At 40.7% G+C, this 15,191-nt stretch overlaps 1 protein-coding gene across 1 annotated transcript; it reads right to left on the bottom strand.

Annotated features, from left to right (window-relative positions):
• Positions 1 to 8,163: 8,163 nt before the first annotated feature.
• Positions 8,164 to 9,579, bottom strand: kcnj2b (potassium inwardly rectifying channel subfamily J member 2b; the record flags this gene model as incomplete). Its single annotated transcript, XM_084328402.1, has 1 exon — positions 8,164 to 9,579. The coding sequence occupies exon 1, from the start codon at positions 9,499 to 9,501 to the stop codon at positions 8,164 to 8,166; it is 1,338 nt and encodes a 445-aa protein (XP_084184528.1). The 5' UTR covers positions 9,502 to 9,579.
• Positions 9,580 to 15,191: the final 5,612 nt, after the last annotated feature.

Here is a 15,191-nt window from a genome sequence, read left to right as displayed (position 1 = left end):
ACACACACGTGCAGGTACACTTACACACACACGTGCAGGTACACTTACACGCACACGTGCAGGTACACTTACGCACACGCACACACACACACACGCACGCACGCGCACGCACGCACGCACACACACACGCACACACACACGCACGCACGCGCGCGCACGCACGCACGCACACACACACACACACACACACACACACACACACACACACACACACACACACACACACACAACAAGATATGAATTTAGGCCAAAGTCACACATTCATAGCTAATAATAAAGCTGCAGGCTGTGGACATGGCCTACATAAGTAAAGTATATTCAGAGAATTTCCCACCATAACACAGTATCTAAATATGTCAAGGAAAGACTTTGTCCAGAATAAGTACCTCTTCCTGAGCAATAAGAGAGACCTGTGATTTGAACACTTGCTAGAGAGAAACTTTCTCCGGCCTAGACTCATTGAGAGGAACCAGGCATATTGTTCAGCTTTTTTATGGGGCAGTAGAATGGTGAGGTCTTGGGTGTGTGGACTTTGTCTCGATGGCCTTTACAATATGTAGGTTAGGCCAACATGAAAACATCACATCACCTCGTAATGTGGCAGTTGGTGTGTGGGCTGCGTGAATATTTTCCCTAACGGGGTTGCACTTCCACGTTCGGTTTGCACGATCTGATTGGCCACTGACGTTTCTGGTCATGTGACATGTGCGCCAATCGTGTGACGCCTGTTTCTATCACCGGTTAAGCTTAGGCACTCTTTCGAAGTTGGTTAAGGTTAGAGTTTGTCTTAGAGCAGGGCGATAGAACACCAGCCCTGATTCCAAACTCTAACCTTAACCAACTTCGAAAGAGTCGCCTAAGCTTAACCAGTGATAAACTAGGCGTTAGGTAGTTTGCAGGCTGTTCAAGGCTGAAATAAGCGCAGAAACAGGCGTCACGTGATTGGCGCACATGTCACATGACCAGAAACGTCAGTGGCCAATCAGATTGCGCAAACCGAACGCGGAAGTGCAACCCCGTTAGGGAAAATATTCATGCATGTGGGCTACCAGCAGCCATGTTGATCCCTCTGCATGGAGAGGTTTACCAGAACAAGAAGGGACACAGGAAGTCTCTCAATAACAGCCTGGAGTCCCAGCTCACGGCATGTACTGCTACTTCAACCTCAAGAGAGACTTCCGCCCATCTGCGATGGATCCTTCTGGACCCGGTGACAAGATGTCCATTGGATAGCTGCAACCAGAGATCCAACTAGAGGCTCAACGGTTCATCATTTAAAATAACATTGGTGCCTTTTAAAACATTTCCCCCTTCTGCGTTCTGTTAAAAATAACTGATGGAGAGAACACAGTTACAAAAATAGATAGGAAAACTCTCATTGATGAGTACAAAAATTAGGAGCGCTAACATTTCTTTTTTTATATATTTGTATTTCAATTTGTGTTCTTTTTTATTTATTTTTTTATTTTATTATGTTTGTTATTTTAGGTTTGTAAGAGATTTTGTTTATGTATGATATTGTATATGATTGATTGTTCGAGATAAAATAAACTCAACTCAACTCAACAAAACCTGGAAGATATAATGCTGAATGAAGGGAGTCTGTATTCCCACATCATGTTTGTTTTAAACCAGGGTCTCACAGCAACGCCCCTTGAAACGTGTCATAATTGAAACAGCTACTGCGGGAAATGGTCCTGTCACAACAAAGAGCGTGTGTGGCTCATTGCTTAACCATTTCACTACCACTCTACTACTGTGACAATACAGAAGGTTAACCCTTTCACTGCCACACGACAAAGGGTTAACCCTTTCACAACCACACTACAGAAGGTTAACCGTCTGTAGTGTGGTAGTGAAAGGGTTAACCTCATGTAGTGTGGTAGTGAAAGGGTTAACCTCATGTAGTGTGGTAGTGAAAGGGTTAACTCTGCTGACAGATGTGTTGATGTTCACCTGTGGGGTGAAAACAAAGCATTCTGCTGATGGAGACGACCTGACTCTGGAATCGCCTGACAGCAGCCAACACCCAGGGTCGTCTGCGGTAACGCACTCTGATACAACCGGACAATCTGGACAACCGTAGTGTGGCCCATTTCACCAAGATGATGAGTCTGACGCACACAGAACAACCACCATCCATTTAGTTTGTGACAGGGTTTGGCTTGTGATAATCTGTAAGGTCAATGGGATTCCAGGGTTTTGGTTTGTGATAATCTCTAGGTCGACGGGGGAGATTTTGGAAGGTGGTCTGGCATTGAATGATACAGTGTTCGTAATAAACATCACTACAGAGCATGACATCTAAGTTGTCATTAGGCTAAATCGTTTGGAAAGTGAAGAACAAAGCATTTACCTATTCGATTCCAAGCCTGAGCTTTATGGCTGTTTCATTGGCTAATGTGGAAAAAGCCCTGGGGCTGGAACCGCTCGATATGTAGGACCAAATCACACCGGCTGACTGCGTCCCTGCCGACTAGTCTGATCAATAGATACCACAACTTCCTCTCATGCTGATATCCCGGGCCAGGGATGTAAAAGTGGAAACTAACTTAATTTGCTGACAAACGTCATTGTGTAAACTCTTAACAAACACACTTCCATGTCAAAGTATAGGCCTATTATGTGAGTTCGTGCTAGTGGCTGATTTTTCTTTCAGTGCTTTTAATCTGGTGGTGCGCACAGTGCAGGCTGCATGTCCCCTCTGGAGTATCAACATATTATGCAATGTGTATTCGCCTGTAGTCGCGAGGGTAAAATCACCATCAGCACACTGTAGCCTTTATCATGAAGATCTGTGAAAGAAGCAAGTGACCCATGAGTTTGATTTAAAGATTTTAACCGTGAAATGTACAAGGGAGGGGTCTTTCACTCCCCTTACTTTATACTCAAACACTTGTGAATTGTGTGACGTCAGTGATACTGTACAACTAGCAGTACTATTTCTGTACCTTAAAGGAACATTATGGGAAAACCGCTTACCCCGTTCACCAGAAGATAGATACCAATTTTCTCTCTCTCTGTGTTCAGTAGAAAGCTATCCAGCTGCAAGCTAGCCTATAGCTTAGTACAAATGAATGGAAGCAGACACGGGCCACTAGTCTAGCTGGTCCGTATCCGCTTCCATTCATTTGTGGAATAGCTTTCTACTGAACGCACAGAGAGGAAATTGGTATCTATATATTCTTGTTCCCATAATGTTGGCGGGCGCACTTCAGACCTTCTTCAGACAGGCTGTCGTTCACAGGACGACACAAGAGCCCTCATTTTTCCACAGTTTACTAGAAGAGGTTGGGGAGAGAGAGAGAGAGAGAGAGAGAGAGAGAGAGAGAGAGAGAGAGAGAGAGAGAGAGAGAGAGAGAGAGAGAGAGAGAGAGAAGAGAGAGAGAGAGAGCTGTTCTTTCCACTGCTGACTTTGAAAATGACTTCCAGTGGAGGGGGGTTGATATATCGCGGGGTCTCTATGGGAGTGAGTCAGATCAGCTGAATTGCACAGCTCAAGCTCTGACAGCTAGCAGTTTGGAATTTGGGCCACAGCTCTACATTAGAGGAGCAGCAACACATCTATTGCTAAAACATCATGTCATGCTGGGTCCCGCTCTATATGCCATACATTTAGGTCATAACCTGGGAGAATCCTGGGGAAAATAGAACCCTGAAAGACCTTTGACCTGAATGACAAAGAGAAATCAACCCAATTCCAGCATCCAGATCACTTCATTTCTGTTTACATAGGCTGAGGGATGTAGCCTATGTAAACAGAAATTAACTGATCTGGACTCCGGAATTGGGTTGATTTAATCTTTGTCATTCAGGTCAAAGGTTAGATGAAAGGTTAAATATAATGAGTTGAAATTGATGTGGTATTATTCACATTCAATGACTCAATTTTATAAGGTTTTTGAGGTATTTTATTGAAAAAAAAAGAAAGAAAAAAGGACAAAACAGTTTTCAACAACTGCAATATCAACAGTATCTACATTATATTTCACAAAATATATAAATAAAAAAGAATCTGTGGCCTACAGTCTCTGGTTTGTGCCGGAAGATAGGAAGACCTTGGTAGAAAAATATAGACCTAAGACAGGAAGTGTGTCAACGGAGAGAAGATGAAAACGGCAAAGGATTCACCTTGATTTGTAACGTTAAAAGCCTGGTATCTCTGTATGAAAACGGAACGCACAAAACATTCCCTTTACTCTACACTGTTAAAAAAAGAAAAAGAAAAGAAAAGTCAATCTTAACAAGTAAATTACATTTAAAATCTTATTTTCTTAAAACGAGTGAAAGAAAATCTAATGGGGCGAGATCATTTCCATTTCAAATTAGGTGGTTTCAAGGATTTTCAAAATAAATAAATAAATAAATACATACGTAAATCTAAAAAAATATCTGAGTAACCAGCCTAATTTCAAGATATTGTCACTTGTTTCAATTCACTTCTTGAAACAAATTCAGTTGGATTGGAAGGAGTGAGATTCTCTCATCCCATTGGCGGATTTGTTTCACTTGGATTTCTTAAAAATGAGATTCCTCTATAGAAGCTTAAAATACTTGATGATTTTGCAGTATGCAGTATTCTGCATTCAGATTAACACCCTGAAGCATGAATCGTATCCTCCTTTGACTAAGCTGTAACAGGACAAAAAGCACGGGCCCATTCAGAAAACAACAGTCCTCTTCACAAGAACCTCTTCAGGAAAGTGTGTGAAGTGGAGTGACTGCCATGCGAAAAACACTGATCTGTATATAAAGTAGGCTACATCAAATAAACAATGTATCAAACAATGTACTTCAATGTTTTACTGTTGGATAAGGAAACAACTGGATTTCTGACCGGCAAGAACTAACAGACTAGGATACGGTTGTTTCTCACCTATGTAGCTACATTTGGCTTTGAGTAATACAAAATATAAATTCTACTTTCATGGGGAAATTCTCTTGTGAGGAAGAAAGTGCAGCACAGCTTTGGATAACACACAGAGAGAATTATGCCTACATACTGCTGAAAATAAATAATGTTATAGGCTCCATTTAAATTCTTATTTAAAATCCATACTTTAATAAACAAATAATACATTTTGGCTCCTAGATTTTTTCTTTCTGACCACACAATATGTAACGTAGCAGCACATGTCATCAACATTCATTAGCTCAGTAATTTCCAGCTCTGGGTTCATTTCCTATTCTGCATTCCGCCTCTGGACCATACTGTACAAGAGATGCACCAATACCATTTGTTCATTACAAACACGGATTCAGAGTATATAATTTTGAGTATCTTCCAATACAAGTATTGATCTGGTATATACTACCCCCTCTCTTTAATATGTACACAGCTGTTAAATCAGCCATCTGTATATGCACTCTTCTTAGGGTAATTCTTTCTCATTTGCATAACTTTAAGAAACACAGATCGTTTCAGTGGAATATAGAGGCCTTACACTGAATGTTTGTGTAGTTCTCTTTCGTCCAGTATGGCTGCCTGTAACCATTGGTAACCACTTTCAAAAGAAAATGCCTAATAATGCAGTGGTAGAGTAGGTAAAACACTGGAAATGCATGCTAGTACTGCTCCACTGTGACTTGTTTACAAGATCCAGTAATAAGACACCAAATTATTGTGTTTTTGTTTATATATTTCCCATATATCAACACCTAGCAACCGTTGTTTTGCACATAGAGTAGCAACCAGTCTTCAATTGCCATGTACAAAACAATGGTTGCTGTGTTACAGGCAGCCATGTTGGAAGACAAAGAACTACACAAACATTCCATGCAAGGCCTCAATTGCATTTCTAGGGAACAGCTTGGAAGTTTATTTCCTGTTGCAGTGTTTGCTAATATGAACAGACAGCAGAAAAGACATTCCATTTGGCCAAACCCCCTGGTTCAAAAGATTCCCATACTTTACTATGGAGACCATATGATATTTTACAATAAAAATAACATTGGAGTGAAACGCTTCTTGGCATTAATAAGTAAGGAAACAGCTGCTCCATGGCACAACAAAAGGGGTGAAATGGCAACATGTATACAAGTACCTCTAAATAATAATTTAGTTATATACTGTATATCTTAGTTACAGTATATCTTAGTTGGGACGCCATCCATGGAACAGCATTTGTATGGGGGCTGTTCAGCTATGTAGATCCAGCAAACTGAATAAGCTGTATGTTGTGTGCAAAGTACATTTTATGTTTTTTTTAAGCAGACTTATCATTGCCAAAAATGATTCAATCTGATCCAATGTTTTGCTAAATATCGTACAGTTAATAAAGAATATACTTTTGAACCAGGGGGGCGGGACCAAATGGAATGTCACTTCAAACTTGACAACATAAACATTCTAAATAGGCCCACGTTTATTTCCTGTTGCAGTGCTAATCATAAAGAGAGGATGGGTTACAGCCCCAACATCCTCACAGAAGCCGCTCAACACTGCCAGACAATGCGTTTTGTTCCCCAGTGGTAACGTGGAAACCATTAAAAAAAAATTCTATAATGACACTGACCCATCCTCTTATTATTCTAGACAGCTGACAACAACTACATTTATGCCCAATGTTGCAACAGGATTCCGCCGAAAAGGTCTATGGTCTAAAAGGTCTACTAGCTGACAGGAATCCAAACATATTCTGTTCTAGAAGGTTGGTTTTGTTGTCAAGTTGAAACCATCTATAACATAAATAAACTCCTGTTTACTTTACTCAACTGTTCCATAAATTAAGTTTTAGCAGCATAGTTGAATATAAACTGAACTTGCGAAGTCCTACAGCATGTCGAAGGCCAGATCAATTGACGTCAATAGGATGGATCGGATACTAATGTTCACTTTTTTCCCAATATCAAATCCAGTGTTTCTGGCATATATATCAGCCGGAGTCTGACACTCAATATGGGATTGGTGCATCCCTATGTAGCACATTAGTACCCAGAGGATTTCAATAGAACTGGTTATATTCTATATATTAAGTGACCTCATAATGCCTCACCACATGACATCTATTGCACCATGTGCTGAGTCGATGCCAAACCTCAAGTATGCCTCCCATTGGAGTCACATAGAGACTTGTGTTAAGGCTCATGTTGCAAAAGATGCTATACTTAGACAAGAGGAAGATGGAGTGAGCAGCAAAATGTACAGTACATTGCTCATTATGTGTCCACTGTCCAATGAGATTTGTTCTCTTTCTCCACACACATGCACAAGCATGCACACGCACACACACACACACACACACACACACACACACACATGCACTCGCACATAATAACCATTAACATAAACTATAATGACTGGAGGGTATCCAAAATGTGGGTTGTTCTGATGGAAGAAGTCACCAAATATACTTTGCTAAGAGACCAGCTCATTAACATATCATTAGCCTGTACTGTATTTCTTAAGGTGGTTTAAACTGGTTTAACTGTTATCAATAGTATATTAACAACAAAGAGGATCAAACTACTGTTGTGATGAGAGAGAAAAAAGACAATTAGACATCCAACTTGGCATCTGAAAACTGGCGAAGCTGCCCAGACACATGCAGACACATGGGAGGTTTAGGCCACCAGATGTTAAATTGGACTATCCACTCTAACTCTGTTCAGCGCACTGTCAATCTCAAGCGGCTTTTAATTATTCCAAGTAATCACTAAACTATCTCAAAATGGCTGCTGTAACAAGGATGCTCACAGCAAAAATGTGCAAAATTGGTATCGCTTTGGTTTGTGCTGTGAGAGTCTCCAGACGGTAAATGAGGCCCATTTTGCACATATTGATATCCCTTCTCAAGTCTCTTAAGAAAATGTGGCCTTTTTCTGTGAAATCAATTGATTCTACTAAAACTTTAAACATTCATGTAAGCCCAACATACAGTATGCAGACACAGACTGCACACATACCATAAAAGGGTTGTGCTACTTAACCCATCTTATACATATAGTTCAATGAGACAGAGGAGATATGGCCTCCTGATCATAAATAATAGAACATGTTTTGTTTTTCCATACAGTCTCGTGCCTGAGTGTCTGCTTAGAGAATTCCTCACTCAACTTACTACTCCAACTGTCATGGAGTATTAACAACAGCAATCAGGAGCAATGTTCAAGCTAACAGTAACATCCCCTCCAACAGCATTCAAATCCTCAGGATCCCTGCAGTCATATTTCTGATTCTATTCTCAAAGGCCTCATCTCTGATGGCGTGGAGTCTTGATTGTGTTCAGAGTCTGACACAGAGTCTGTGTTTGTGTCCTCAAGTGCAGCATTCTCAACACCACCAGCCTCAACGTCCCTTATCTCCTTACTTTCCTCCTCCTCAAACTCCTCCTCCATCTCCACTTTTTCGAGGGCCACCTCGTTCTCGTAACAGAAGGAGTTCCTAGAGCTGGAGGTGTTGGACTTCTTCTCAGCTAGCTCCCTGGCACTACAATGGGGCGTGCTGTGCACCTCGTAAGTATTTTCAAAGCGAGAGTAGTCCACCTTATAGTAGTTCTTCTCCTCAAAGAGCACCGGCTCAAAGCGGTGCCCCCAGCGGATTTCACTGGCCACGTAGGAGCTCCGACATTGGGTGGTCATGGCTGTAGCCTCCACCATACCCTCCAGGATCACCACAATTTCAAATTCCGAGGTCTCCAGCTGTTGTTTGCTCATCTCATAGAAGGGGCTGTCCTCATCTATCTCATGAACGATGGTGATAGGAGACACCAGGAAGATTCGGTCGATGCCACTATCAAAGCCCACATCAATGTCTACTTGATCCAGAGGTATGAACTCCCCCTCGGCTGTGGTGCGGGACTTGAGGAGCTGGGCCCGAACATGGGCCTCAACCAGATGGCTCTTCCTCAGGTTCCCCACACGCCACATCAGACATAGTTTACTGTCCCTCATGGCCACTGTAGCATAGTGGCTGAATACCAGGGTCTCATTCCTCTTCTTGGGCTTGGCCATCTTGGCCATGACGGCGCCAATGATGAAGGCGTCAATGATGCAGCCCACGATGCTTTGGAAGACCACCATGAAGACAGCTATGGGGCACTCCTCTGTGACATAGCGATACCCATAACCAATAGTGGTTTGGGTCTCCACCGAGAAGAGGAAGGCAGCGGTGAAGCTGTTCACATTAGAAACACACATCTGAGTCTCGTTCTTTAAGTCCCCATAGGTGAGAGCCACTAGCCAGAAGAGAAAGCCGAAAAATAACCAGGAGAGGAGGAAAGTAAGGCAGAAGACGATCATCATCCAGCGCCAGCGGATATCGACACAGGTGGTGAAGATGTCTGCCAGGTAGCGCTGGCCCTTCTCGCTCATGTTGATGAACTGCACGTTACAGTGACCGTCCTTGGTGACGAAGCGGCTCTGCGGCGGCTGCTGGTGCTGCGTGCGTACCTTGCTGACGCTGCCATTGCCGTAGCCGTTTGGGACGGTGATGGTGGCCAGCTTCATCCCGTCTTCCTCCGAGGACACGATACTGTAACGATGGCTTCGCACACTCCCCATTACTTCCGCCTGGGAGGGCTGGGCCGCTTCTGCTTTGGAAAACAGTCTAAGTTTTTGGTAGAAGCGTTGGAGAAACAGTTTTGACCGATCAGGGGGGGCCGACTCGAGGCAGGAAATGTGGAGAACGGGACTTTGATCCTGGGGGGTGGGGGTGGGGAAGGGATTGGGCCTGGGGTACTCCAGGAGTGTACACTTCTGGTGAGGGCTGTTCAGTCCTCTCTCATGGGTGCTTTGAACCTCATCAGTGAAGTGGGCTGTGGAAATTACAGACAGAAAGAAACGCTGTGTTAAACTAATTGGTGGAAACAAGAGCAAAGATCAGTGCCTGTGGGTGTGTGGTTACCTGCTGTCTAAATAATGCATTCAACACTCAAAGGTGCCTGTACAATTCATGCACATACATACAGAACAAGATAAACTACATTCAAATATCATATAGTTTAAATAAACTTGCAGGCATATCAAATCCAAATGATTAATTTAAGTACTCCATAGCTGACAAGGTAGAACAAGTTTGCCCAGGTTAATATAAGCATTAATTACATAGGTAGGTCAGCCCATGGAGAGTTGAGTCAAATTACAGATCAAGTTCATGTTAATCCAGTGAGGGGCTGTCACTGGAGTGAAGGGAATGTCCATGCAGATGTGAAATATTTCCTCCAATGGGGACTAAACATAATTATGGAGATTATCTTGTATAATTTAACACTCAAATCAAAACACAATCACTCATTGTCACCAGTATCCTTTCTCACATTGTTTAATCTCCATTACTGAGTGCTATTAAGATAAGATAAGATAAGATGTTCCTTTATTAATCCCCTTAGGGAAATTGGTAATATAAATGACAATAAAACTAAGAGAATAATATATACAAGCATAAAAGAAGAACAAGATCAAATATGAATTAAAAAAAGAAAAAGAAAGGCCCTGTTAATAACGTCCTGTTATTAATATTAGTATTATCATTATTGATTGAATTCTGCTATTCCACTAGTACTACTATGGTCTACTCTATTATTATTACTATTTATATTATTGTCTTTTCTGCCTGTATCTCTCCCCCATGCTGCTATGACACCTTAATTTCCCCAAGGGGATTAATAAAGGAACACTTGACTTGACTATCCGCAGCCTCTGTGGATAGCTTTAAAGCACAGCTCAAGACCTATTTTTATACTCTTGCTTTTAGCTGATTTCTTTGTGATTTTAAACTCCTGCTTTTATTTTCTTTACTTTTTTTTGCTTTATTGTCAAATTTTGTGTTTTTATTTTTTTGCTCTGTTAAGCACTTTGAGCTGCATTCTATGTATGAAAAGTGCTATATAAATAAAGATTATTATTATTATTATTATTATTATTATTATTATTATTATTATTATTATTATTATTATTATTATTGACTAAGCCAACCCCATGTGCAAATATATAGCTAACTAAGTCTACTCTGTACAGTGCAACTTACAATCTTACAGCGTGTGACCAAAACCATAACAACTGTATGTGTGGCCATAATTCAATAGCTTTTTTATTTATTTTTTTATTTTCTATTTATCCTTTATTTATCCAGGAATGTCCCATTGAGATACAAGATCTCTTCTTCCAGGGAGTCCTGACCTGAGCTTATTATTATACAACTAACTTGTGTAATAAGGTTTACTCAACCCGGCAGCTATCCAGAGAGGATGGACCGGTCTCTTTGAAAGCAACATGTTGTGCATTACACGTAAGCAAGGACAGCTACATTTGAAAAGCTATCGACTTGGTCTGCGTGGCCTTAGGGGTACCATTAAAATGCACCACCACAGGCTACAAAAGGCTAGAGCCCGCCAGACATATTCTCCTGGTGCCAAAACAGCTACATCTGAAACAACTCTAGTCTTTCAACAATCACAAAGAGAACGTCCAACAGGAGTTTGATGCAGTCACATGTACATTCTGTTGGCCAGTTCAATGGTTACACTGTACATAATAGATGTCAGGGGCAAGGAGTTACAAAGAGCCATCAGTCTGTAAGACTAAATTGAGGGCTAAAAAAACTCCTTTAGTGCGTAAGTACATTTCATGAATGAGGCTCACTGATATATTTTTATAAGTCTTTGTAAAATTGTCCAAAGTGATTTGGGACAAGATGTGCAGGACATGGCTCTTAAGTCCCTCTGCCTCATCGTTGTTTTTCTCCACTAATGATGTCATTGCTAGGTCGACCAGGAATAGCAACTAGCCACATGCACTGTTGGGATTCTGTGGTTTCATCCATGTACTGTTGCACTCAATGCAGAATACAAGCACATTGTTCTTGTGGACAGCCCTCCATTTCCATTAATGAATGCAGCCAAGCTCACATTCAAATATTATTAGCCTAATCATTATTTTTTAAATGTTGTACTGTTTGCTAATTATGTATTCACTGGTAAGCCTATTCATATAAAATATCAAAACATAATATTAGTTCACTGGTAGCAAATAATAACCTATATTCCTGGGAGTAAGTGAAGACTTGTTGACTTTGAACAAGCTCCCTAGGGACAAGTCATCTGAGCCGCACCAGGTTGCCTTCCCTGTCACAATGAACTAGATCCCATGCACCTCATAAACAAGATGCCCTTTTAGGTCTCTTCTGGTTTACAGGCCTTTTTGGCTTTATTAGCTATCTAGTATTACCTGAGGCGCTGACACAAGACAGTAGCATCACTGCACAAAACAACGTGGATGCAAACAGTGGTGAGTGCATCCAGTCAACATGATGTGATTGATTGATTGAAAACTTTATTAACAGATTGTAGAATGGGTACAATACAGTACGGCTCAATACACACAATTGTTAAGCAGACCAGAGAAAGACTTTCGTCTTGTTTACATCAAGGTCCCCCATTTTCAATTCATAATCATAAAAGCAACGGAAAACAGTGAAAGAATGAAAGAACCCTGAAGGACAGGTATCACACCTAACAAAATGTAATATGTAAACAGTTGCAGGCCAATAATAACAAAGGGGAGAGGATCACGTCAGAGACTCTGTAAGACTTATTGAGTACCATGATGTAGTCATTGCGTTCATTCAGGCTTTTATCTAACCACTATTTTGAGTTATCATCACTTATCAGCTTTGTATAACAGGCTGCAACCTGTGGTTGTTTGTTTTTGCTTGTGTGCCCAATTAGAGCCAACAGCTGAGGCAGATGGAAACTGGTTACATAAACCTGCTCTGTTTTTTATTGCACGGATCAATATTTCTAGGAAATGTTCAGCAGCCCATTCCTTCTATTGTGAGCTGCCCAGCACCAGCCTACTGCTATATGCTATACAGTTGTAAGTTGTAACACATTTAATATTTTTGGTTGGAGAAATGTACGTTTTTAAGAGTAGAACTACTGTAGTAATAGACACTAAATTGTTGAAGGAATAGCATGCATTGCACCCAAAACTATTTTTAAACTGCTTTACATGGATTATTTAAGTTAAATACAAGTCGTTCCACGCCAGAGAAGAAACTACTGCGCGAGAAAGGACCCTGCAGAGGGGAATAATTTCAATACACCCCATCCACTCCCAGGTACATGAAAATAAGATTAGATTGTAGGAGCTTAATTCTGAAGTTGGCATTTTAAAACATTCAACAATATGCTACAGACAGTGTACGATTACCTTTTTCGGAAAGAAGCAATACCATTTCAACTTCTAAAGTTGAGCGCATAAAAAAAAGTAGACAAGATTAAAGCCTACTTGCGCAGGTATGTTTCAAAGTCGTAATAATTAATATGATCCTGTGCAGTGCGGTGCCCGTTCGGGACCGGTGTTGCGGCTTTCTGGATAACCGCTCATCCAATCAACTTCACGCGCCACTGAGTCCTCAGCAACACAGCCGCCAAGTGTGAAGTCGATCGGATGAACGAAGGAAAGACAGATATTCCTTCCATTTTAGTTAGATACGCAGTCATTGTTAACTAGTAACATTTAAATTCCTGGTTTAGATCGTTTTCACTTCAGTTACAGACATCAAGTATGATTGAAGGGAAAAAGCCATTACATTATTTTCTAATACATTATGGTCTAACTCGACCGCAAGCATCACATCCACTGGAAAAGTGTAGCTTACCTGATGGTCCATGTAGCACACATTTGATGCTGATTATTGTAATACGTCCCATACACCAGGTAATATCCACACGTGGGTCCCCTTTCTGTTGTTTGTTACATTTATTACATTCATGTCAATGTCAGACTTAACAAAATATCCCATAATCCTCTTCAGCAACACTGAAGAAGATACTTTGCTATGCGAAGACGCACTTTAAAAACATATGTGTCTATCCCCGCCCCGTCGCGGTTATCGGCCAATAGAAACCCACAGCGCCTGTTTAGAGGATCTGAGTAGCAGACTCAAGCCAAGCCCCCGGATACGAAGCTGCGACAGGGATGGGGATGCCTGCAATCTACAATATTTAAACACAATTGCAAGTATTAATGATACATTTAATACATAAAATAGATGGTAATAAATAAAATAATGATCAAATCATCGTCGTTATCATCGTCGCCATAAAACATTTGAAAAAGTACTTATAAATTGACTCAATGCATTGAATATAGAACGATCCTTCTTTATGGCGCATGACACCCACAGTCCTACGCAGAGCTGTCTCTACGCCTTTACGTCACAGCCTGTGCTAAACACATGTTTGACAGTGGAACGTCGTGTAACAATCTGGAGCATGCATGTAACTTAGGGTGACCAGATGCAAAAAGTCCAAAAGCAGGAATAACTCGTCTTCACCAAATAGATAAAGGTTAAATCAAAATAAATACAACTTAAATACAGAATTATATCTCTCCACATTCATCTTGGCACTGGCAGCCGGCTTGTTACCACCTAACATCTGTTTTAAATATTCAAACTTTATCACTTGACAGGAATGTCTTGTGTTCGATTTTTTTTTGCTTCGAAAAGAGGGACATCCTCTCAATATGTGGGACGCAGTCTCAAATGGTGGGACAGTACAACCAAAAGGGGGACACCTGGTCACCCTAATGTAACTGTGAAATCAGTCACCCTTCTCTGCCCCACTAAAATGTCTAATGGATACTGGCCTGTTAGTCACCATAACTTGCAGAACATATCACTATAATTGCAGTGATATTGTGTACATTAAAATAACACAAGGTGGCGATATAGGGCTTGCAGTACCAGCCAAAAAAAAATCAGATGGGATTTCAACATTGCTATATGATAGCAGAAAACACATCAAAGGTAAAAATAATATAAAAATAAAAAGTTTAAACGGTGGGCAAACTGGATATGAAGGAGAGCTGTGGAATAGAGCTGCTACAGAATCAGAAGAGAGGTCCAACATTTATATTTAACATGAACATGTTTTTAATTTGAGGTGCAGTCTTTGTCAATCATGATTCGGCATTTTACAATAAGACTTAACTATTTAAATTAACTTACTTTTATTCAAATTCAAATATATACTATATATATATAAAAAACCAACATGTAGGATATATTACATGCTCACAATAAGAATCTTTCAAAAAGTTCAATATAAATAATAATAGAGATATTTACAAGAGTGCACATTTCATCAAACACCATCACTGAAAGTCCTCAATGTAGCTTTGTAGAAAAAAGCACAGTATCTAGAAAGACAATAATATTGACATGTCCGTTTCTAAATATGAATCAC

Source organism: Notolepis coatsorum (genome assembly GCF_963971535.1).
Source record: "Notolepis coatsorum genome assembly, chromosome: 14".
NCBI lineage: Eukaryota > Metazoa > Chordata > Actinopteri > Aulopiformes > Paralepididae > Notolepis > Notolepis coatsorum.
The sequence above is the reverse complement of the archived record's forward strand: the minus strand, read 5'-3'. Positions and strand labels throughout refer to the sequence as shown.